The sequence below is a fragment of the Drosophila yakuba genome, chromosome 3R (genome assembly GCF_016746365.2).
Source record: "Drosophila yakuba strain Tai18E2 chromosome 3R, Prin_Dyak_Tai18E2_2.1, whole genome shotgun sequence".
NCBI lineage: Eukaryota > Metazoa > Arthropoda > Insecta > Diptera > Drosophilidae > Drosophila > Drosophila yakuba.
Window position 1 is genome coordinate 10,204,546 of NC_052530.2, and position 23,693 is coordinate 10,228,238.

Consider the following 23,693-nt stretch of genomic DNA (forward strand, 5'->3'; position numbering starts at 1 on the left):
AATACATGCATGAGTATTTATAAGCCCTCAAGTCCGTACACATGTTTTAACACTCAATTACAATTTACTTTTCTCGCATCGGTTGAAGGAAGTTTTATTGTGCAAATGCTACTGAACTGTAAGTCAAAGGTAGCACAATCGCACTTTCACCTCTGACCTGGCTGCCAGTGATTGTGGCCAGTCCTTTGAGCGGCGGCCAAAGGTTATCCAGCCCAGAATTAATTACTTACTTTCCTCGCAGTCTCCACAAAGGCGTCCAGTAATGCTGGTTGGAATGCAATGACAGAGGGGTTGATGAGTGCAATCGAAACGTAATTAGCGTCTTGGGAGACATACGGCATTATAGCAGACAGTTGCTCGACGACCTTTGAACCGACCAATGTGCAAAATTACTTTAAATGATCAAAATCAAGCAAGTATTCGGAAGCCAAGGAAAATGCATTCCTTCTGTACGCTTTGCACCAAATGCTATTACAGGCAAATAGTAATACAAATAAATTTAATAGCTTTAGAGCTGCAATGACTTACTATCAGCAATGAAATTCAATATTCAATATTTCGATTTTTGCACTCTCCAGATGAAGCCCGTGTGTACAGCGCTGCTTGCAACATTGTGGCAACTGCAACTCTATTAGGATCCATCAATGTCAGCCAATTTATGCGCATATTAAAAATGCGGTCTGCCGATGACAAACACACGGGGGGCAAGGCTACAAGGAATACGGAGTAGTGCTGCTGCAGGAAGCTGAAAGAGAAGGACGCGACAAGGACTTGGCCAGGACGCACGTGGCGCTTACATTGGCAAACATATGACGATGCGCGAAATGGAGGAACTACTCGCCAACGTGACAACAGCAGAAGCGCATAGAAAACCTGAAGCAGCTGGAGCACTCGGTACCGCCATTAAAAAGGGTTCGCAATATACTGGGAAAAAATTAGAGCTAGTTAGTAAGAGAAGGATATAAGAAACCTCTACTTAAGCTTTTAAGAAAATGAGCAACTCTACAATAACATCACATCAATTTATATATTGATAAAAGTAAATAATGAAAAACCCTAAGCTAAGCACTTGATTTTCTCATCTTTTCATAATACAAATAAGTAAGATTTGAAAACGATATTCCCGGCGTATAAAGAGTAGTGAACCAGGAACTTTGGCTAGCAGCAGTGCTACTTTAATGCAACTCGGGGATGCAACTCCTGACGCGATTAGTACGCGTGTGTGCGTTTGTTTACTGGAGGCAGAGGGGAAACGGAAACGGAAATCGGAAGGGGTGGGGTTAGCACACTCAGTTGCCTATTATGACAAATGCATGAAATCGAGTTCAAGCCGAGCATCCCCATCGACGCCATGGGGACACCAGTCGAATGCGGATTTCCCATCTGCTTATCGCAGTGTGCAGGTGTGTCCTTTCGTGTGCGTCCTGAATCGGTGAATCCTTGCAACCCCTTTTTCCTTCCTCTTGAAAATCCTAGAGTAACTAGATATAATTTAATCTTCGTTCGATTTTCTGGCGAGGCTTCCGCTTTAAAGGATTATTAAGTCTAAAAGGCAGCCCAAGGCATCGGAAGCGGAAGGTGCAGAAGGGGTCAAAATTGAGGCGGTAGTCCACAACACATATCAAAATGCAATTCATTAACTTTATAACCTCAGAAACGAGCTGACCACAGACCAATAAAACCAGAATGAAATATTTACAAAAAGGTCTTGTCGCAAGTGCAGCCAATTTCGCAACTGAAGTCAAGCTGTGACACACATATATATATATATATGTATATATCTGTGCTAGTCCTATGTAGACAACTATATGCATATGTATGTATGTGTGGCAAGTCTATAAATTTGTTCGTACATACGTGGTGGCCATGGGTGGATGGGAAAATCTTTGGGAATAAATGGGTGGGATGATATCATATCGAATGGGACTGGAAATGACATTGCTGTCAAATGAGCCAGACAATAATGATGATTATGTGCATACCATAGAATAATTATTAATTTGCTTGGCTGCTCAAGCACAAATACGAATATAATATACCCATCCACTTACACACGTATGTATATCACAGATGCATTTAAACTTCAAGTGTGTTTTACAAGGGAATTACCGCAGAAAGGTTACTTTAAATATTTGTCTAAAGGCTTGATGGATTAGCAATATGTAAATAGTACCCTATTGATTGTAAGTCTAGTTTTTCGTATGCATGCAATACGGTCAATTTAGGTCAATTGCTTGAAATATATGTGCCAAAGTCCGGGGTTCCTCTTTAATTTATGCAAATTTGGCACACAGACAGACGACGGGCTTTGTTTATCTACCCATTGTATTTGCCCCTCAAAATGCATTCTGCAGCCTATATCTGTTTATATATATGTATATGTGTGTGTGGTTGTTTAATACCTTGCAGTTCCACATTTCATCGGTACTCGAAAGCATCACAAAATACCCGCAAGTGCAGGGTATTTAAACAATAATTTGCTGCTCGTCTCCAGGGAGAAGCTGCATGTCCATGGACGAATTTGGGTCATGGCGAGCATTTGTTATGATTACTAATAATGCCACTAATGGTGTCGAGTTTTTGTTGTTGTCCCCAATATGGGTATTAGACAAATTCACACTGCATTTGCCGGGCTTTGCACAGCAGTTGCAACAGAATTGAAAATATGCAGATTCTTAGTTTGATGGGGAAATAATTAAAGCCATTAAAGCATTCATCTTTTGCCTGCTTGAGCGCATGGCTCATCGGGTGCACACATAGGGAATTTAATTCCGACTCATTATCTCGTTTGATTTGATTTGCCGCTAATCAAAACACAACAAGACTTCAAAACACACACACATCCGTCTATGTGTCTGCTCCTGTTTTGCAAGGACACGCATTGTAAGGAGTCGACAGCTGGCAGACATAACACCACCCACTTATGAGGCGCCTGGCAATTTACACGCCCAGTCAAATTCAGAACGCGATTGCAAAATATTAACCAAATTAGTTAAATACCAGAAAAACGCATTTAAAATCGAGTTAAACCCTCAGACGTGAAAGCTCTTTCGCCCACGTAAAAGCCCAATAAACTGGGTGTGCGAAAGTTTTTTCGTCTCTGGAAAAAAGTTTGGATAACTGAAGGCAGCTGAATGGGTTGAAATATGGGGCAACTTGTTTTTGGAGCGTGCCCACGTTAGGATTATTAAATCACACAAGGTGTTGCAGATCTCGCTTGGGGCGAATGGGTCTGGAAACAAGGGAAAGGGCTTTAAATATTCATAAGCCAACACAAAGTCAATTATATATTCTGAACCTTAAATGTGTTGAGATCTAGCGCGCGATTATTAATATTATAAATGCATTGCATACGTTAAGCTTATGCACTCGGTTACATGAAATTCTTTCAACAAGTTATTTGGATTCTATTCAATAGTTTATAATTTGCAACATCTCAACTCAAATTAGGTTTATTATGCTAGCCACGTGGAGGGAAAAGAGGATACCCCTAGCATGTGTGCCCTGCCACAGAATGTGGCACATTGCCAGCAAGAGGGCAATGGCAGCTAGTCGAAAATAATAGAGGTATGGGGTGGAAAAAACAGCATGGCTATGGTAAAATAAAAACACATCGCGGCCTTATCATTGCACATTTCAGTGTTAGTGTAACAATTACGCCAAAGCCAACAACATTTGGCAAACATTCAAAAACGCCAGAAGCCAAAACATATACACACACCGCATTTTCCCCCCGATCAGCACAACCCAAAAAAAATGCAGCGCTTCGACCAACTCAAACTCATCCAGCTCTGTGTTTTCCTGCTACAAATGTTTTTGATAATATGCAACATTGCAACAAACTAACCAACAACGAGAGTTTCCAGCAAACACACACGAAAATAAATGAAAATGTTTATACTCAATGTAGATGCACGTACACTCGAGGACACATCAGTGGCACTGCCAGTGAATTTTCACAATATTTGAATAGTTAGGACTTTTCAATTTAGCCAAGTATGCTTGTGACTGGCATTTCTTTGGATATACCAGTTAAAACTGTTTTATTTGCACTCCAGATTTAAGTGCTATAACTTTTAGTCCAATTGTACACATCTGATGGTATGCACGTTGCATATACACATAATTGCTTTGTTTACGGGGGGCTGGGGCACAATGGCAAGGAAATGAAAGGAAAGGGAGCGGAAATAGGCACACGGACCCCTTTTTTGTCTCTGGCCCTCGCCGTAGATAAACCCGTCCAAAAGGGTCGGCCCCAAAATGCAAACGGAAACTCAAGGACCTTGTTCCACAGCCGAGGGGCGCTATACCACACATATGCTATATGCCATGTGCTATATGCTGTATGCTATATGCTGTATGTATGCAGATTAATCTGCATAAGTATTAGCTGGAAACGGGGTGCCAAAAAAAGGGAAAGCTTGTTTTCCCGAAATGCGAGCCAATGTTTTCCCAACAAATTAAGCTCATAAGAAAATGCATTTTAAAGTGTGGTATTTATCAGCTTGCTTGTGTAATAATTAAGCACTAATTCCAAATAAATCTGAATATATTTAGACTAGGTTTTTTTTTTCATTTTTCTTAATCAAAATAATAGTTTTTCCAACGCACTCACAAATAATGTGCAACTACTTTGCGGCATTACTTCGGCACGCAAAACCGTACTTTATTAACCTTTTTGCGTCTGTAAACAATTAGTTAAATAAAAGAATTAAAATCAATAAAATCAGCTGTGAGTGCGTTTTTATTTGAAGTTATTTCCAATCACTTTTTCTATAGAGAAATCGTTAAACATTCGGTAAAAAAGGTTGGTAAAAACATGTTGGCTGCAAAAACTTCAAGTGGCAAATAGAAACGCATTTATATTACATAACTGACAGACGGCAACAACAATTTATTAAATTAATTTTGGTTTAACATTACAAATGCCATTAAGGAGTGAAAAATTGTGCAACGCATGGGATGAATTTAAAATGCTAATTGCATTTGAGAATAAATCTCGTATGGCAAAAAACACATATTCCATATATATTTATATATACGAGTACGTAAGTATATGCAAACAGCTGTGTATAAATGCTCTTCATTAACATTGCTGCGGCGCAATAGTCATGTAAATTTCATTAGGAATGCGATACGCAAATGGGGTCAGCTAGTCAGATTCTGATTCTGGAAAGGAATGAGGATGAGGATGAGGAGATGGATAGTCTGCTGTGAATCGAATTTAATTGCAACATTCCAAGGACTTTTTGCATTAAAAGCAAACGAGCGAATAAACATGCAGTGGAAAGAATGCCAGCATATTTTGCATTACTCGAAGGCAGCAAAACAGTTGATCCAGACATAAACTGGGTGTCATCTGGCCAGAAGAAATGGGAATTCCCATATGTATATGTACATATGTACATCTTTGGCCAACTGAATGTGTGTAAACAGGATATAGGCAAAAAGCAAGGACTCGTGTCACTGACACACACTATCATCCAGGCAAGTGTGTCAACGAGCAAAAACAAGGACGAAACAAATGCAATGCAGCCGTTAAGAAAACACATAAATGGTTTTCCAAATACAATAGAATCCGGTTATAGCGACATTCAAGGGACCGACGATTTTACGTCGTTATACCCGGAAGACAAAACTAACAGAAAGGTGGAAAGAAAATCTCGACGTTCATACGGACAGACAGACGGACAGACGGACAGACGGACGGACAGACGGACATGGCCAGATCGACTCGGCTACTGATCCTGATCAAGAATATATATACTTTATATGGTCGGAAACGCTTCCCTCTGCCTGTTACATACTTTTCAAAGAATCTAGTATACCCTTTTACTCTACGAGTAACGGGTATAAAAAGCAGAAAATACTTTATTAGCAGCACAAAACAGTCTTTATTTTAGCTGTGAGGCCAATTTTGGCCAAGTTATGGCGATAACGATGATTGAAAATATCAGATTTTTTACACCATTTTTTTTTCGATTTTTTGATAAAAAATAATCGGTTTTTTTCGGTAGCATTAAAAATAAGGATTGATAAGGAGCAAAAATGCAAAAATGTATCACATTTTTTTATTTCGACTATTAAAAGAGTATGGATAGACATAGTTAGCTATGTTTATTAGCCATTATTAGGCCATTTTCGGCCCAGTTATGGCGAAAACACCGATTGAAAATACATATGTACTTTTAGATATCTCAAAGAAAAACAAAATACACCAACCATAAATGTCCAAAAGCACAAAATATTCGCTGTCTGCAAAAGAAAAATAAAAGAAACTAATACCGCAGAAATTTAGATAATGAATGAAGTACTGTACTAACGATGGAAAAAAAATGGTTTGGCCGTGAGATTAGTTTTAATAAATATAACCAATTATAGATTATACAGATGCACTATTCATATACAATACAATAATATAAGGCATTTATAACGCCTTATAATTTAGCTAATTTAGCTTGGGAATTAGACCCCTCAATGTTTAGGCATTTGTCCATGCGATTGTTCACCCGAGGTCGAACTAATCGCTGACATTTGTGAGCAACTGGAAGCCACTTAATCGTAGGAGTCATCGATTTCGAGTTAGGCCCAATTAACCACGCCCCTAGACGACCAACTGACGAGTTCACAACGCCCTAATTGAGAGATGCTCGCCGTGTACATGCTAATCAAGTGGGCGTGACAATTGTCCAGAGTGTGTGGCAATAGTAAATTATTAAATCATCGACTTCGCTGGGGTCTGGGCTCCACATTAATTTCGGGATATATAAAGCGAGCCAACGGCTCGGTAAATTAACAATTACAACATGTCGGCTAAGAAGGATACTCAAAGTACTAAGGAGCACGAAAAATTGAAGGCCATTCCATTGGAGAGCTTTCTAAAGTATGCCAATGCGTTCTATTTATCGATTGGAATGCAGGCCTACGATCACAAGTTTGGTGAAAAGTGGAAGATGGTCCTGCTCCGTTGGACTTTCATAGCCCAGATGGTCAACCTGAACGCCGTGCTCGTTTCGGAGCTGATTTATGTTTTCCTGGCTATCGGCAAAGGTAGCAATTTTCTGGAGGCCACGATGAATCTGTCCTTCATTGGATTTGTCATCGTTGGTGACCTCAAAATCTGGTACATTTCACGACAAAAGAATAGACTCACCCATGTCGTCAACCGATTGGAGCAAATGCATCCGGAAAGCGTGGCTCAACAAAAGCCCTTTAATATGGAGTTTCATCTGCGTGGCTATAGCCGATATAGCAAATTTTACTTTGGCATGCATCTGGTGCTGATCTGGACGTACAACCTCTATTGGGCGGTCTACTATCTGGTCTGTGATTTCTGGCTGGGAATACGTCAGTTTGAGAGGATGCTGCCCTACTACTGCTGGGTTCCCTGGGATTGGAGCACCGGATATAGCTACTACTTCATGTACATCTCGCATAATATCGGTGGTCAAGCCTGTCTGTCTGGTCAGCTAGCAGCGGACATGCTAATGTGCGCCCTGGTCACTCTGGTGGTGATGCACTTCATCCGTCTTTCCGCTCACATCGAGGGTCATGTCGCGGGCATTGCTCCATACCAGCGGGACTTGGAGTTCCTCCAGTCGACGGTGGCCTATCACCAGAGGCTGATCCAGCTCTGTCAGGACATCAATGATATCTTTGGTGTATCGCTGCTGTCCAACTTCGTGTCCTCGTCGTTTATCATCTGCTTTGTGGGATTCCAGATGACCATTGGCAGCAAGATCGACAACCTGGTAATGCTCGTCCTTTTCCTATTTTGTGCAATGGTTCAGGTCTTCATGATAGCCACCCATGCGCAGAGGCTCGTTGATGCCGTAAGTTCTATACTACTACATTTTGTATACTTTGTCTTAAAATATATTTTTAATATTTAGAGCGAGCAGATTGGGCAGGCGGTGTACAACCATGACTGGTTCTTTGCTGATCTGCGGTATCGTAAGATGCTGATCCTGATTGTTAAGAGGGCCCAGCAGCCGAGTCGACTTAAGGCCACTAGGTTCCTGAACGTCTCACTGGTCACCGTAACGGATGTAAGAAAGAAAAGTTCAGTTTTAATTCGATTTCATTTCGATTAATCCATTTTTGGCAGCTTTTGCAGCTCTCGTACAAATTCTTTGCCCTTCTGCGCACAATGTACGTGAATTAGTTGGCATTTGTGATTATGGCCACAATTTCAATTTAACGGCCAACATCATGTGGCAGTGACATTGTGCCAAAAAGGACAAAAGGGGCAAATCATCGCCAGCCAATAACTTACGCCATTTTCAGTACAGAGCTGTGGTTTTTAATTAAAGTAGTAGCTCAAATGATTACCGCGATTCGCAGGTCATGGAGCAAATCGAAGAGCAGTCAACTAACCGCTATAGAAATGATTAATTATCGCCATTTCGCTTGCACAAAGGACCAGTGCCAGTGCCAGATGCCAGACAAATCACCGCTGCTTTTACAATTAGCGACTTCCCCGAAACCCTTGCAATTCACCTGAGTTTCGCACTTTTGGACCCCTTGAATTAGGGATCTCCCTAATAATTCACTTTCCTACAACGCTAGATTTGATCTAGACTAACACCTGAATAATCGTAGTAAAAAAACGAACTTCAAACTTAGGAATAATTTGTCTGCTACGCAATTACATTTTCCATTTTTCCATCCTTTTTTCAAATCAATCGCATAATCCCCATTTAGACACGCTGCGTGACCTTATGCAGCACTTAAAAGTAATTTCGAAATATCTTTCCGCCCAGCGAAGTGGCTGGCAAATTGCATTTTTTTATGAATATTTAATTGAAAAGTTGACACAAACAGACAACAGTCGGCGGATTTGCGGGCGGGGGGCTTTGGGCCAGGCTAATTACATTTCTACGGCTGTCGACCGATAGAAGAACGCAGCAGTGGGCCAAGACCAGGACCAACCTGCCAGTCAGATGGATGGCAAAATTGAAGAATTTTTTCAATTAAAATTACTAAAAAAAAAAAGGAGGGAAAGGAAAAAAGTGGGCTCACGACCAAATGGAAATCAAATTGGGACCTGGCTGGGAAGGATGGCATCTAAACAGCAAACAATTGGGCTTAAGAGGTTTCGTATAAAATATAAAGTATCATGTCTCACGTCGTTTTAAAGAAAACAAATTTAAAAAGAAACATATACAATATATATAAAATATAAAGTATCATGTCTCACGTCGTTTAAAAGAAAACAAATTTAAAATGAAACATATACAAAAGTTCTTTAAAAATAAACGTTTGAATATTTTTGATGGTAAATAATGATTTCTATAAAAGATTTCGCTGTTACTTTATATAGTAAACAAAAGTGTATATTTTTTCCTCTGTGCAAGAATTACTATAGGTGTGGTCTTTGAGTCCCTGCCCAATATAATTAGAAATAACGCGCGTCACGAACTTGACTTTGCGAGTCCAGTGTGAATGTAAAATCGGTTCAGGATGCCGCATCCTGCCGATGCCTATGGAAATTGGTAGTGGAGGAGTGGATTGGGTGACCTATGGAAATCGGGAGTGGATGGGTGGATGGAATGACCCGCCTCATTGCCACGGAAATGCCCAAATAGTTTCGACTAATTTCATTTGCGTTGGCACTTTTCGCCTGGCAAAGTTGAGCGAGTAAAAAGTTTCCTTTCGACTGTCATTGCCAGTTCACTGGTTTCTTATTCACACTATGCAGCAAGTATTTAGAACGGGGCGTGTGATTGGGGTTGGCAACCGCAGGCATTCTTAGTGGGTGCCAAGCCGCCATTAATCAGTGTAATTGCAGCAACTCAAATGGCAGTGACCAGAAAAAGGTGGATCAACCCAGCCACCTCAGCTAATTAGAGGGCACTGCCAATGGCACACTCTCGACATCTAAAATTAAGTTTTCAGTAAATATTTCTTGCGATTATATGATGCGGGGTACTTGAAATCTGCCAATTAAGTGCATCAAAGATACATTTCAGAATAGGGCACTTCTAAAAAATTAAGGGCACCACTGCCATTAATTTAAACTTTTGCTCTGTTCCAGTTTTTATTCTTCAAATGAATATTCGATTCACCATTCGTGGATGGGCCTCATTCCATTTATATTTATACATTACAGAAGTCAAATAAATTAATCCTTGCAGCCAACTTCGGACGTACTTTGTGTGTGTGTTTCTTCTCCGCGAAAAAAGGGAACCCAATGGGTCTGCAAGTCGGAGAAATATTGGCTTTTAAAAATGTCAATATATAGCGAGCAGCGTGCGCTGATTTGGCAAGAAAATTGCAATTGCAACCAACTTTTTTGCGTTCAGTTGCGTTGCTCGTTGAGAAATTGTATTTCGTTTCATCAAATGAAGAAAAATCGCACATTTTTATAAGGCCAGTAGAATGGGCATGTTGCAGGACCATCGGGACGACGAGCGGTTGTAAGGGGCAACAGAGTTGGCTACCATTGTCCAGAGTTTTGGCGCCAGTCGCTGCTCCATCTTCTCCATCGTCAGATTCATCCTGGACATGGGGGATCCAAGGAGGGCGGACCAGGAAGCACGTCACTTGGCTGTTATTGAATTTGACTTATTTCCGCAGTGTGTGTGTTGGTCCAATTGTGGAACACAGTAGGAACATGTTTACTGAATTTCAAATTCCAATTTTACATGTGCAGATTAATGAAAAATCGAGCCATAACATTTTTAGTAATACAATATAAGCCTTAAAACTATTAAAGTGTCCTTAAAGTTTTATCTTTCAGCATGTGTGATTTGAAAATAGTTGCCAGAAAAATCAAATGCATATAACTGGATAATAAAACCACAAATGTTTCGAGATAGCTCCCCCTAAATCGCATTTCAAAAGCCTAAGCTATGAAAAATGCCAAGCGATTCGAGGTCGCCTTTCTGTAGAATTTGAGTTGTAGATAACCGATTTGGACGAGTGCCCACTGTACTTGTGCCATTGCATGTGTATGTATGTGTGTGAGATGCGCCGGCTAAGGGATTAGCGTCACTGCCATTTTTGGCGTATTTCTCATGTGCCCTAAGCTCGCTAGTCGATGTGACCCGGCCACGCCTCCTATTCCAGCCGCCCTTGCACTGCATTTAAAGCGTCCTAGTGTGGGTGCCCCTCTATGTGTGTGTGTGTGTGTATTTGTCAATTTTCACTCACTTCATTTAAGTAAACACATTTGCTGCATTTCATATTTCCAGTCACGTTCTAAGCATAAATAACACACACCCCAAACGCCGACATACAAATGGGAAAACGCGTTTAGCTAGTTCCTAGTTTTGAATTCGCCAATTAAATATATATTTAAAGGTAAAATGTTCGAAAATGTTTTGTAAGCTTAGTTCCCATTTTTTTTTTTTTGTTAAAAGCACCTTTCATTATTGACCTATATTAAGTCGTAATATTTCGGCATTAAGTTTTATAGTTTCTGATTTAAATGTTGAAATTGTAACGTTTTGGGAACATTCTTCACGTGCTGGTTACACTACATATGACTTGGATTGACTACGTTTTGTTGACGATGGTTGTCAAGGATCAAAAGAAACCGAGCATCTAATACTGAACTTACGTACTTTTTGTGGGCTGAGAAAGTCGATTCTGTTTACAATCCATTTTCAAACTCCCTCCTCCTACAAGTTTTTGTAAAAATGTGAACTTTGAAAATATTGAAACCGCGTTTTGGTGGCGGGGGAAATTTAATTTAAGACGACTTTGTTGTTATTCCTTTTTGAAAATTTTGCGGCTGGCGCGAGCTTTTCGCCATATTTTCCTATTATTTTTTGTTGGCCAAAAGTTGGCAGAGAAATTTCTTGGCCAAAGATACATAATTAACGACCCTTTTTCAGTAACTAAACAATTTCGGGTTTCCTTAGCCCGCGAATATTTTTGCAACGGCTGCACTTTGTGGGCAAAAGAGGAATGGAATATTGCTTCGCAATATCGATATTGTCTGGCGCCAGAGCCCACCACAAAAATTTAAATTAAATCTAAACTGCATCGAACTTTGGCGGAATAAAGCTGTTATGAACAGCCAAATTTAAGCAATACAAAATGGGATAATTGTATAGCACAAATTACACAGTTTTAGTTCTTAAAACCCCTGAATGAGTTACACTTTCTAATTTATAGCTATACGCATTAAACGATTACCAACTTAAATTAAGTTCCTTAAATTAAGGTAATTACTCACCTTACAAATTGGAAATGTTACTTGTGATAATTTTCCTGTTGGTCAGGAAGCCCATATTTTCTTTGCATTACAAACATGTTGCCCAAAAATTAATTGCCTTGCAAACAGCAATTTTCTCCCCAATGAAATATTAATCCATACTTACAACAATCAAACATACTGGGTCCAAATGTAAGCTCAGGTATTTTGTGCAAATGTAAATAGCAGATGCATCTGTTTTTCAGTTTTCCAATTGCTGGGGAAAACTCGAGCCAAAATTAAAGCATTTATTGTTGTGTTGCTTGGGTGGAAATTTAAATTTCTTAACGCCGCAAAACGGTAAGCTTACAAATCCAAACAATAAACAAGAAACAATTGCTCCCAAGAAAGAAAAACAGGAGGAACAACAATATCGACAGCAGTCGCATTGGATAACAATGGGAATTTTCCATATTGCTGAAATGCAATTGCAAAATGCTGCTTACAGGCTTCCCACACACACACACACACACACCATCCACATGCAAACACACAAATACACACAGAGCAAGGAAAACATAAATAAACGTAACCATCAATGGTTCAATTCTCCATGCAATCGCATGATTGTGCAGGGAAGGAACTTCCGGAGGGGATCCAGGATCCAGGATCCAACTTTCAGGCATTCCAATCGACCGAAAAATATTACACATTTATTTCGAAGTTTACTCAGAACCTGCTCGTACTGCATAGTTAACCAATTTTCGAGACACTGCATTTTGTTTTTTCATTTCAGATACAAACATTTTGAAATGTTTCACTTCTTAATAGGTTTGTATTTTTCAATTCCTTCGAATAGGCATATAATTCGTAACTAACTTTACTTTAAAATCTGCAATATTGTTGGGCTGTTAATATCCTGCGGTGTGGAATTGTAATGCTTTTAGATGCCTATTTACCCATCTTTACTGCATAGAGAAAATGGAACCTGAATGCCATATTCAAATTATATTCATATCTGAATTCGTAGTCCTTCCTGCCCAAATAATAAGTTAAACAATAAGTAAAAGTTGCAACACCCAGGCAAACAACGCGTTTTACCATTAAATGTTGGAATCAACAACCGTACCGATGTCATGGACTCTCTTTTAGGATAAATAAGGGAAAACTATCAAAGATTGAAACTCTCTGAAAATAAAAGATATACAGAGAACTTTCATCATTATAGAAATAGAAAATATTGCTTTTCAGGTTCCTTTAACTGCTTGCCATTTAGATGCTGATACGAGTTCGTAGCCGTGTGACTAATAAACCACGTATATTTTATATGTCCTGGCAGGAGGACAATGGGTGGAATCACACATTTTCATCAACAGGAATCGGGTTTATCGCACTTTCCCATTCCCGAGCACACATCTACATTTTATTAGCCCTGCAGCTATCCGTTCACATAATTCGATGGCGCCTTTTCCCCCGTCTATTTTTACTGTCTTCTGGTTTATTGCCACCACCTGTCCCCCGTAACCACTCTCTGTTTTGCCGTTTCAATGAACAAATAAGGATGGGTATTTGTCCTGATTTAATTAAAGTCACCCCGCTCAACAACACACCTTTAAAGAGTGAGTAAATGCAGAAAAAACTGCGCCCACTTTCAGCTTTAATATTTCAATAAATATACAATTAAATATTAAAATAATTGCAAGCAACCATTTTTTCAAACTAACAATGCCATTTTATTTGGTTAACACTACTTTTCCAACCACACCTCTTCCAAGCTATTATTTATCCTTATCATTAGTAGTTGATAGAGAAACGCAATCTGGCAAATCTGTGTGTTGGTCTACCACTCCACCGTACATATTACAATATTATGGGACTCAGCTAATGCAACGACTGCGATTGACTGAGTGGCTTCCAAATGGATGATACGGATCAACAGGCAGCATCAACACAGAATCAAATCGTCAAAAAATTTGATTAGTCGTCACTTGGTCCTGCAATAGTTGGGTGTCCCCCCAAACTTACCCCATCCTTCAGCAGCTGGGCAGCAGCATCCGATAGCTTCGTTGTGTGCCGGACTTGAGAGTACTCATGCACTCCAGTGTGAAGGACAGGCGAGGCAGAAGTGCTGAGATTGCGTAGGGTCCGATGTCCGTGCATATCGATGTGGGTGGTGTAAGGATAGTAGATGTAGGGGCTAGCAAGCAAATAACAAGATTTCACGCTTGATTTTCACATCAAAAGCCGGATAAAGAAATGGGAAAATCTCTGTGTCGTGTGCAAATGAAACGAGGCAGCAAACAGAATGGGGATTGGACCCGTGCCTCTGCACCGGATTGTTTTTCATAGCAGCAAATTGAAGTTTACAAAGTATCGCATTTGATGAACATAGAGTGGGTTTAGTAAATTCATTTTTTCAGTCTGTGTTTCGCTCTTGTTTTATAGCTCCTCCATGGACTCCAGTTTCAGCAGGCGTTGCTCGCCCAAATGCTTCTCCAAAGCCTCCAGCATGGCGTCCAGAAAGTCCGATAGACTGATCTTCTGATCCAACTCGAACAAGTCGCTGCTGGTGTACTGGGCATGGGCCAAAAGAGGCAGCTTCCGCAATGTGCGGCCACTTAACCCAATGCTGCGCTCTGCCAATTGGGACAGCAAACCCTCCTCGGCGTCCTCCGCCTCCAGAACCTCGCGTTGCAGAACACCCGCCGACATTAGTTCAGCCAGCATGCTCTTGTATATTTCTCGGATAGCGAGAATGCCGGGAAACCCAATGAACAATCGGATATCAGCGCGGTCCACAAAGGCCAGGTCAATGCTTTGAGCCAGGTTAGATGTGGCCAGGATCAGTACATTGGGACAGCTCTTAATGGCATCCAGCTGGGTGAGCACAGCGTTCACTACCCGCATGGCGTCTCTTGGTTCATTACTAGACATGGCACTCCTGGCGTAGGCCAGCGACTCAACCTCGTCAATCAGCACGCAAACCAGGTTGTTCTGATCTGACACTAGCTCTGTAATCTTGTAAAACAGTCGCGCCACCAGCTTGCCGCTCTCTGAGAACCACTTTGAGAACAGGCTGTGGCTGTTAATCTCCACCAGGTGGGTGTAAGCATAGCTCCCTTGGGTACGGATAGCCAATTTCTGGGCGAGGGCCTTGCAGAGGCTCGTCTTTCCTGTTCCAGGTGGTCCGTGGAGCAGTATCAGTCGGTTACAGGCGATCACATTCGTGTCCACACGGTGTTGAGAGAACATCAGTGCCGAAAGGGCAAACTTCAGGAGCTGCAAGGAAAAGTTTCTTTGAATTTAGCCAAGACAATAGAACACGATTGCCCCTATAATAACTACAGCAAGTAAAACGCTATAAGAGGCATGCTTATTGCATTTCCCCCTCTCACCTTCTCCTTGAGTCCTGGCTCGTAGATGAGGTTCTCCCACAGACCCACAAACTGAGCGGACGGTAGGAGCGCATGACTGGCCGCCACGACGCTATCGATGCCATCTGATCCTTCTTCGTTTGAAAAGAGGCCAAGTTGCGCTTCCTCCGGCTTAGTGGTATAGAAATGGAAGCGATATTTGGTCTCGGCGGGCTTCAGAGGCTGTGCCTCGCCATTGTCACGCTCCAGGAGAACGGAGCACACAAGTTCTGTGTGCTCATGCGTGAGATCCGGCTGGAATGCCACATTTCGGGGCAAGTTTATTGCCGTCTGAAAATAGCCCTTTAGGGCACTCTCAATATTGGATCGAAGTGCATTCGGGCGACTGAAAATAGAGATAATTAATTGAAATTCCTATCTGACGATAGATGATACTCACGCATCATTACCTCGCAGGCAAACTTCCACATGTATCGTGTCGCTGTTGCTCAAAAAACTCATTTTAATGCCGGAGAAGCTTTAAAAAGTCGCGGGAAACAAAGAAATTATAAAAAGCGACGCCAGCGTAGTGTGACCAAACTGGACGAGGAAAAAATACAGCATCCTAAACCTATGCAAAAAATTAAGCACAAGTATCGTAATATTCGATTTAAAAATTTGTTTTCTGATATTGCCGTCGTGTTTGCTAGACAAAGTAAAATCAAATAGCATCTCAATAATTTTTTCTATAACATTTATTGTATTTAACTCTAGTATTTAATTGTGGACTCCAGGAAGTACTTGTTAAACTTGCGCCATCCAAAGCGCTTCTTGGGATCCCTTTTGCTCCACTCGGGTGCCAGATTGGGCATCAGTCCTGCCTTCTGGGCCATGGTCACTAGAGTGCCCATCTTCTTCTGCTGTCGGTGGCACAATCCGGTGATCCTTCTGGGCAACATGCAGCCGTCGGAACGGACATACTGCGACAGGATAAGCACATCCGTGTGCTTGATGTCCAGACCCAAAGTGCATTCCGGGCAAAACTTGGTTTGGCAGGCGGATTTGAGCATCAGGTTAGCACGCGGCGATTCCACATTAACGCCCTCGAAGATCTTTACACTGTTCTCTTGCTTCTCCTGAACTGGAAATTATTATTATTTAATTATGGAAATGTACACTTATTAGAGGGGTTATGAAACACATCTCAGAGGTCTCTGGAACTCACTTTCTTTTATTGGCCTTGGCGTTGTGGTGGCCACGCCACGCACCTGCACCATGGAGCTTCGGACTGTCCTGGTGGCCAATTGCAGCAGGGCGGACATATTAAAGGCGTTTTTTATTTACAATTTATTAAAATTGTGCACAAATACAATGTTATTACTATGCTAGCCAGTCACCACGAAAGTCGCAGCGTTGCCATATCAAATGACTTAAAATATGTACTTTCGAGGAGGAGTATCGATGTCACTCTTAATATAACGATACCCGTTATTTATTTTTATGGTACGCCCAAATTTCAAGTTAAAACGTAAGAAATTCTATATGAGCTATATTTTAATTATAATTATCGTAGATATGTATTACTTTTTTTTACTTAATATTTAATAATGACTGAAACTTGTAACGAAGTCTGCAAAAACAGTTGTTCTAGTTGTTACATCAGGGAATATCCCTATTATGAGCAATAATCGCTTTCGATAGTTCGATGATTATAAAAATCAACAAAAATTATCGCTACACGTATAACAAAGACGCCGGCTGGTAGAAAAATAAATATGTGTAAGGAAATGCAAGAAAATTACGGCCAACAAAAACCCAACTCCGAACATTTGCAGCCGTCTCGATGAGCAGCAAGAGCACTCTGGTGTCCTCCATCATCTCGGGCCTCCTGAGCATCGTTCTGTTTGGCACACTGCGTTTCTGCTCGGAATGGTTCAACGACTCGCAGCTGAGAGTTCTTTTGGGCGGATACCTCTTCTCCTGGGTGTTCATTCTGAGCCTTACGTGTATCTCCAATGCGGAAATGGTCGTCTTCGGCCAGGACTTCCAGGCCAAGCTGCTGCCGGAGATCCTATTCTGTCTGTCCCTCACGGTGGCTGCCGCGGGAATCGTGCATCGCGTCTGCGCCACCACCAGTGTCCTCTTTTCCCTGGTAGGGCTCTACTTCCTCAACAGGATTTCCACGAAGTATTACTCTGTTCAAGTGCCCGCCGTGGATGCTCCTGCGACGAGGAAGGGCGGTAAGAAGTTCAAGTGAACCTTTCGCCTGGTCCTTACTTGCTAAACACAACATTCGAATACCTATATTGATCTTTAATAAATAACAAACCCATACAATGAAATTTAAACCAATTGGCCTTATTAAAGACACAATTACTGGTCCGCCTTATGAATACTAGTGAGAATGAACTGCTTTTAGTTTTTTTAAAGTTAATTTGACTGGTTTAATATCTTAAAAATCGGGTTAGTTTGCTACAAACATTTTGAATTTGTTTTGTCAACAAGAATTGTGGATATAGTGTGACCAATCGGCGTTTAACGCTTTTAGTATATTTCAGTAGAGAAATGCAGCATTTAATGGAAGTTGGCAAATAGTTGAGGCCTTCGACAATATTTTCATTCAAACGTTTGTAATAAAAACTTCTATTACGTTTTAAACATATCATGCATTAGGGCATTGCACAGTATGTTATTTATATGTGGCACTTTTTTGATATGGTACTATACGCGCACTCTGGCAACACTGTACCTGGGCGCGTCTTCAGAGGTTTCTGGCAACGCCACTTGAATAGCGTCGCGTCTTTTTTGTAGTTTAAAATTTTGTGAAATTTCGGCGAAATAAGTTAGGTTTAATTAAGTAGTGAATATAACACCGGTCAGAAACTAATAGTTAAGTTATTACTGCCAAGATGTAAGTTGCCAAAACGAGTACAAGGAAGAAAACACTGCAAATCCAAGTACACCCAATTGTTTTTTAGGTCGAAGCCCCAGAACAACGACACTCTGGAGCTGGACGACATCCTCAGCCAGCCGGTGAAGGACAAGGAGCGCTTCGCCGCCTTTATGATGCGCAAGCTTGCCGAGAATAAGCCGGCACAGAATGACAACCTCTTTGGAAACTTCAAACTTGACTTTGACCTTGATTTCGAGGTTCCACTGATCAAGAAGTCTCAACCCAAAGCCAAGTTCAAGGCAGCAGAAATACAGCCCCTGGGGGAAAAGGTTAGTGCAACCAATACCAATACAGCCACCGAGAAATTCAATGAGCCGCCGGTGGACCAGGCATCCAATGAGAATGCCCCTCCGCGTCGTTCGCCTACTTTGTCGCCAAATCATCGACGTTCCTTGCGGCGCAGTGGAAATGTACCGGGATCTGATAAACTACGCCGACATGCCATACGCCGGCGATCCAGGAGCTGTGGACGCCAACTCCTACCAGAGTTCGAAGAGGCCGTAAATTTGACCCGCAGCATGTCAAGTCCTGTAAACTTCGTAAGTTTAGCACATATTCCAGCAATAATTAACCCTTATGCTTTCAACGTTTCTCTTTTAGTTGCCAGAAATAAGCAGCACACCTTGCGCAGAGAAACCAAAAGAGGATGTTAAGAAAACATTAAAAAATATAACAAAAGAAGAATCTGTCAAACCAGCGGAAAAACCTAAGAAACTATCAGAAAAAGCAGAGCCAGAAAACCCGCTGCAGAAGTCACCTGCCAGGAACTCCATTCTTGCCACTGAAATTGAACAAATCTGCAGAGAGGGGCAGAATTCTTTTTACAAGAATGTACTGCAGCTGGACTATTCTGGTAGGGCACCGTACTCGTGTCCCACTTCTCCGTCATCACCATCTTCTGCGGGCTTACGACGTACCTACACAATGGAAAAGGGCCCAGCTCCAGGCCAGCTGCTGCTTTCCCCATCACATAGCTTTAATACACCCAGCAAACAGCCAGTGGTAAAGGTAAAGCGGTTCAATCATGAGATAATGGTACCCGACACGCCACAACGACCAAGCCACGAGCCTGCCTGGCAATCACAACCACAACTGGAGTTCGTAGTGCCGGAAACCCAGCCGCAGGATCTGGGTGAGTTGGTGCAGACCCTGTCGCGGAACGCCAGCAGTCCAATTGTGGTGATAAACACATCCAATTCGAATCGTAGTGTAAGGAGAGATTCTACCCCTATGAAATCTATTCCGACATCGCCAGTTGCGGCGACTTCTTCACCACCGATTGCGTCTTCTGGGCGATCCGCCGCTGTCTCTCCCCAGAAATCCATTCCACAACCTCCGAGGGTTGAAGAAAATATGGATGCCATAATGACCGACGACGAAAGCGACGAACAACCCAGCACTGTGCCATTAAATCTAGCTCCTTCAGGTGGGAACACAACCCGCCAGCGACGCTTGCGCAGCAACAATCGGGCCCGAGTTACTATCGAGTCTCAGGAGAGTTCTATGCGCTTGCTTAACCTTCATCAATCGGTCAATGCCAAAAAGTCTAAGCCGCGAAAGACTGCTATACCGCTGAATAAGGCCCCAAGTGCACCCATTAATGGCGAGCAGTTCGCCTACGAGCTAACCCGCATGAGCAACTACGAGATTTTGGATTTGCGCAAGCGCAACTCGTTGAACGAGATATATCCTTTAAATGGGCACAGGAACCGTCGTTCAGAGAAGCTTATCCTAGAAGAAGAGATTCAGAGGGAGCTGCTACGTAGAAATCTGATGGATGAGGCGGAAGGTTTGCCAATACAACCGTCCTCCGATGATTCGGATGGGGAGTATTTGCCGGTACCGCGCAAAACACGGAGTCTTCAAACTAAAAGCAGTGATCGATCGCAGGGACGAGGGCGACCACGATGTAAGCGCCGTGATATTCCTATGGTAAGTTATCGCATAGGAACATCAGTTTATAACAAAAACTTTTAAGGTCCTTAATTTGCCATAAATGATAAAGAGAGAACTTTTCTTTATTCTGTTTGCAGACAACCGAACTGATAAACTATTTGGGTCTCTCGCAGACTTTAAAAAGTCAACGCAAATCATCAAGGGACGGAAAACGTAGTCTTTACACAAAAGGGGACTCGGACAGTTCGTCATCGCCGGTAAAACTGCCAAGACTTAGCAGAAGCATCCAAATTGTTCCGCCACCTCCAGCTTCTCTGCGCTATTCACAGAATCTGCGGTGCTCAGGCAAATTTGATTTCGATAATGTCGTAATGGCAGCCCCTCCTGATTTCCATGATAGTTTAAATAGGGATACGATCGATATTGCTCCTCCGCCGCCTGAGTACGTTATAAATACAAGGGACGGAAGCACAAATGGACCAAACAGCAATAAAAATTACCTGGATTCACCTCCACTGGAGTGCGAAGGGGGCCAGGAACAGGATGAACACGATAAGCGACCAAGCAGATCGCGTAGCAGAGCCAAGCCACAATCCACTCCGAAGGGACGAAAGGCGATGGAAAACGAACTGTTACCACCGCCTATTGAATATGTGGAAAAAGAGGATCGAATCGATGAGCGCCCAAGGACGTCAAATAAAAATAGCAATCCTGTTGACGTAAATACAAATGACACAGTAGAACATTGTGAACCCCCAGAGACTCCAGAGTATGACGATAGTGACCATGATCAACCAAAAATTTTAAGGAGAAGTGGAAAAAAGATCAAGCACTCCAAACAAAAAGTACAAAAGTCCAATAAGGAACCTATTGTTGCGCCTACTTGCGATGAAGAATACGGAAAAGGGTACAAGAGCAATGAATCTCAAAATAAAAATGAGACTAGAAGAAAGAGCGATAAGGATAATATGGTATCACATACATTAGAATGTATTGAAGAAAACCATACAGATTGTAATTTGTCATCCAACAAACAGAACAGTAATCACCAGAACGCATCCGAAAGCAAAGGAAGTGATCAGTTAGCCAATCGTTCATCCAAGTCCCAGAACCTCTCGAATTCCCGTCAGGCCGCAGTTGATAAAGAAAAATCCGTATCTCCTGGCAATAGATGGGAGGAAATAATAGAGAAATCAGATGTTATGGAATCCCTTCGCGTAAACACACCCACTCCGCCGACCAATCAAATGCCAGATGATATTCCCAGTAGAAATCCATCCCCCAGTTCCACAATTCTGTCCGACGATGTGCCCAGCACAAGTAGAGCGGCGTTGGAGGTTTTGCAGCGCAGTCAAAATATGCCAAAGGGTCTGCTCCACGATGCGTCAAGCACGGATGTGGTGTTCAAGAAACCATTGGCCCCAGCTCCACGAGCGAAATCGAAAAAATGTAAGTCTGAGGTAGACAGATTGAAATTGGCCAAAATTCCGGTGCAGGAAGAGGAACTAAGTACAAGTAAGTATATTTTTTGTATTAGGTGCTTTATTAAAATGCAAAATATTTATTGTATTATTATTTTATGTTTCTTCAGCCGGTATTCGTCGATCAAAGCGGGGTCAAGTTCCTCTTCAAATGAGCTGGTGTCACACCATGGATCCTAACCAGTTTGGCTTTATGCGTGCACAGATTCCTAACAAAACAAACTTAAAGGCGAAAAAGGGAAATCCGAGTAAGACTAAGAAAGCCAGTGACACAAAGCCAAAGTCAACCGTGCAAAAGACCTTACCAAACAACCGGGGGCCACTGTGCAGCAGTACCCCAAGAATTTCTGAAAAGCTACCGGTGGCAAAACCGCATTCCGAAACGCTTGGCGTAAGTACCTTGACATGGGAAGAAACTGCACTGCCACCGGAGCCGGAGAAAGTTCCCAAGAAAAGGGGACGATCAAAGAAGGGAGTTGTAGTTGTACAAACTGACACGGAGCCTGAGCCGGAGTCAGAGCCAGAGCCAATGGTATCTCCGGTTCGTCCACTTCGAAGTGATCAAGAAAAGCCCGACGTTTCTTGCAAGCAGGCTCCCAGTGCGGGTGTTGCGCCAGATCCCGTGGTATTCTCAACTCCCCTGAGAGACGAGCAGGAGGAAGCCTCGTCTCAACTGATGCATTGGCTGCGAGGCGTTGGAGAGGCACCACCCAGTGCAAGTATGTCGGATGAAAACGCGAGTGTCTGTAAGTCCGAAAACCACAGAAATTTTACAATTATGGCATGTATTTATTAATTTATCAATTGCTCTTTCTCCTTGCCAGCTCCTGCAAACGAATTGATTTTCTGTCAGGTAGATGGTATCGATTACGCTTTTTATAATACGAAGGAGAAAGCAATGCTGGGTTATATGCGATTCAAACCCTACCAGAAGCGTAAGATGAAACTAGCCAAAGTCCATCCTCTTGTAAGTAATAAACGTGTTTCCTTCTTATTCTACTTAATACTTAAAACCAATTCTGTTTTTAGAAACTCCTTGTGCAATTTGGCGAATTTAACGTGCAGACCGTAGCTATGGGCGATGAAGAAGAAGTTCAAGCAGGTCTACGCGTTGGTGACATGATCGAGATAGATACAGGTAAGATATAACTAAATTTACATTTTTATTGATTTATATTTGTATTTTTCTTTTCTTTTTCAGGCACTAGATATAGTATTCAAAACGCGATAGATAAAGTCAGTGTGCTGATGTGTATACGCACTTAATAATTGATTTGTAATTTGTACACTAAGTATTGAGCCGAATAATATTTTTTTGGTTTTCATCACAGAAAATAAAAGTAATAGTGTTGTTTTGTTAAAATATATGGTGTTTATATAAAAACGACTTTGTGTTTTCATGTATTTTTAGTAGCAAAGGTGATAGACCTACGCACTGTCTTCGCGAGTGGGCATGCAGTTTGTTTTTTCAGCACAAGCTGCTTAGAATTTCAAGTTCATTTAATTTCCATTTTCTTTGAAATTGACAAGTTGCTCGCCGTGATGTGGATGTCATTGGAGACTTCAAAAGCGAAATGGCAAACAGGCGAAACAACGCCATAAAGAACAAACAAGCAGGCAACTTTCGAAACAATCTGCACGCCTGCTTTGTATGGCAATTTTACAAAAAAAACCACACACAAAAATCACACGCAGCAGGAACACAAACATAAATTCGAAAAAAAGAAAATTGAATCAACAGAAACTTTTCCGGCAGGTGTGCCTTCCCTGCATTCCCACACGCTGATGGAAACAGCGTTTAAAATTAACGAAACACCATCTAACATTTATTACAGCAATGTCAAGCCTTTGATCATCGCACCCGCCGC

At 41.8% G+C, this 23,693-nt stretch overlaps 5 protein-coding genes across 6 annotated transcripts; 3 read left to right on the forward strand and 2 right to left on the reverse strand.

Annotated features, from left to right (window-relative positions):
• Positions 1 to 6,806: 6,806 nt before the first annotated feature.
• Positions 6,807 to 8,689, forward strand: LOC6536226 (putative odorant receptor 85d). The gene is made up of 3 exons (XM_002096781.3): positions 6,807 to 7,832; positions 7,893 to 8,048; positions 8,108 to 8,689. Exons 1-3 carry the CDS (start codon positions 6,807 to 6,809, stop codon positions 8,162 to 8,164), a joined length of 1,239 nt encoding a protein of 412 aa, XP_002096817.1. The 3' UTR covers positions 8,165 to 8,689.
• A 5,759-nt stretch (positions 8,690 to 14,448) lies between these two features.
• LOC6536227 (pachytene checkpoint protein 2 homolog) lies at positions 14,449 to 16,114 on the reverse strand. Its single transcript, XM_002096782.3, has 3 exons — positions 15,956 to 16,114; positions 15,538 to 15,901; positions 14,449 to 15,421 (listed from the first exon to the last, which is right to left on the reverse strand). Exons 1-3 carry the CDS (start codon positions 16,015 to 16,017, stop codon positions 14,582 to 14,584), a joined length of 1,266 nt encoding a protein of 421 aa, XP_002096818.1. The 5' UTR covers positions 16,018 to 16,114; the 3' UTR covers positions 14,449 to 14,581.
• A 118-nt stretch (positions 16,115 to 16,232) lies between these two features.
• LOC6536228 (28S ribosomal protein S18a, mitochondrial) lies at positions 16,233 to 16,909 on the reverse strand. The gene is made up of 2 exons (XM_002096783.4): positions 16,721 to 16,909; positions 16,233 to 16,636 (listed from the first exon to the last, which is right to left on the reverse strand). Exons 1-2 carry the CDS (start codon positions 16,815 to 16,817, stop codon positions 16,266 to 16,268), a joined length of 468 nt encoding a protein of 155 aa, XP_002096819.1. The 5' UTR covers positions 16,818 to 16,909; the 3' UTR covers positions 16,233 to 16,265.
• A 273-nt stretch (positions 16,910 to 17,182) lies between these two features.
• LOC6536229 (protein KRTCAP2 homolog) lies at positions 17,183 to 17,843 on the forward strand. The gene is made up of 2 exons (XM_002096784.4): positions 17,183 to 17,274; positions 17,331 to 17,843. The coding sequence occupies exons 1-2, from the start codon at positions 17,271 to 17,273 to the stop codon at positions 17,750 to 17,752; spliced, it is 426 nt and encodes a 141-aa protein (XP_002096820.2). The 5' UTR covers positions 17,183 to 17,270; the 3' UTR covers positions 17,753 to 17,843.
• Positions 17,844 to 18,167: 324 nt separating this feature from the next.
• On the forward strand, positions 18,168 to 23,194 carry LOC6536230. 2 transcript variants are annotated; one of them, XM_039375389.2, is made up of 8 exons: positions 18,168 to 18,406; positions 18,474 to 18,717; positions 19,049 to 20,380; positions 20,482 to 21,859; positions 21,936 to 22,571; positions 22,650 to 22,792; positions 22,855 to 22,963; positions 23,027 to 23,194. In XM_039375389.2, coding segments are annotated over exons 1-8 (3,909 nt in total). In that variant the 5' UTR covers positions 18,168 to 18,404; the 3' UTR covers positions 23,092 to 23,194. The 2 variants fall into 2 exon arrangements, with proteins under 2 accessions (XP_039231323.1, XP_002096821.1); XM_002096785.4 differs by having other exon boundaries at positions 18,172 to 18,406; positions 18,474 to 18,987; positions 23,027 to 23,193.
• Positions 23,195 to 23,693: the final 499 nt, after the last annotated feature.

Excerpts from the sequence above, each read along its gene's own strand:
- LOC6536226 (XM_002096781.3), top strand. The coding sequence starts at position 6,807 with ATGTCGGCTAAGAAGGATACTCAAAGTACTAAGGAGCACGAAAAATTG. Across the intron at positions 7,833-7,892 it reads CGCAGAGGCTCGTTGATGCC|AGCGAGCAGATTGGGCAGGC; the intron begins GTAAGTTCTATA and ends TTTAATATTTAG. Across the intron at positions 8,049-8,107 it reads CACTGGTCACCGTAACGGAT|CTTTTGCAGCTCTCGTACAA; the intron begins GTAAGAAAGAAA and ends CATTTTTGGCAG.
- LOC6536227 (XM_002096782.3), bottom strand. The coding sequence starts at position 16,017 with ATGAGTTTTTTGAGCAACAGCGACACGATACATGTGGAAGTTTGCCTG. Across the intron at positions 15,902-15,955 it reads TGCCTGCGAGGTAATGATGC|TCGCCCGAATGCACTTCGAT; the intron begins GTGAGTATCATC and ends CTCTATTTTCAG. Across the intron at positions 15,422-15,537 it reads AGCCAGGACTCAAGGAGAAG|CTCCTGAAGTTTGCCCTTTC; the intron begins GTGAGAGGGGGA and ends TTTTCCTTGCAG.
- LOC6536228 (XM_002096783.4), bottom strand. The coding sequence starts at position 16,817 with ATGTCCGCCCTGCTGCAATTGGCCACCAGGACAGTCCGAAGCTCCATG. Across the intron at positions 16,637-16,720 it reads GCCAAGGCCAATAAAAGAAA|TTCAGGAGAAGCAAGAGAAC; the intron begins GTGAGTTCCAGA and ends AATAATTTCCAG.
- LOC6536230 (XM_002096785.4), top strand. Across the intron at positions 22,572-22,649 it reads GGATGAAAACGCGAGTGTCT|CTCCTGCAAACGAATTGATT; the intron begins GTAAGTCCGAAA and ends TCTCCTTGCCAG. Across the intron at positions 22,793-22,854 it reads TAGCCAAAGTCCATCCTCTT|AAACTCCTTGTGCAATTTGG; the intron begins GTAAGTAATAAA and ends TTCTGTTTTTAG.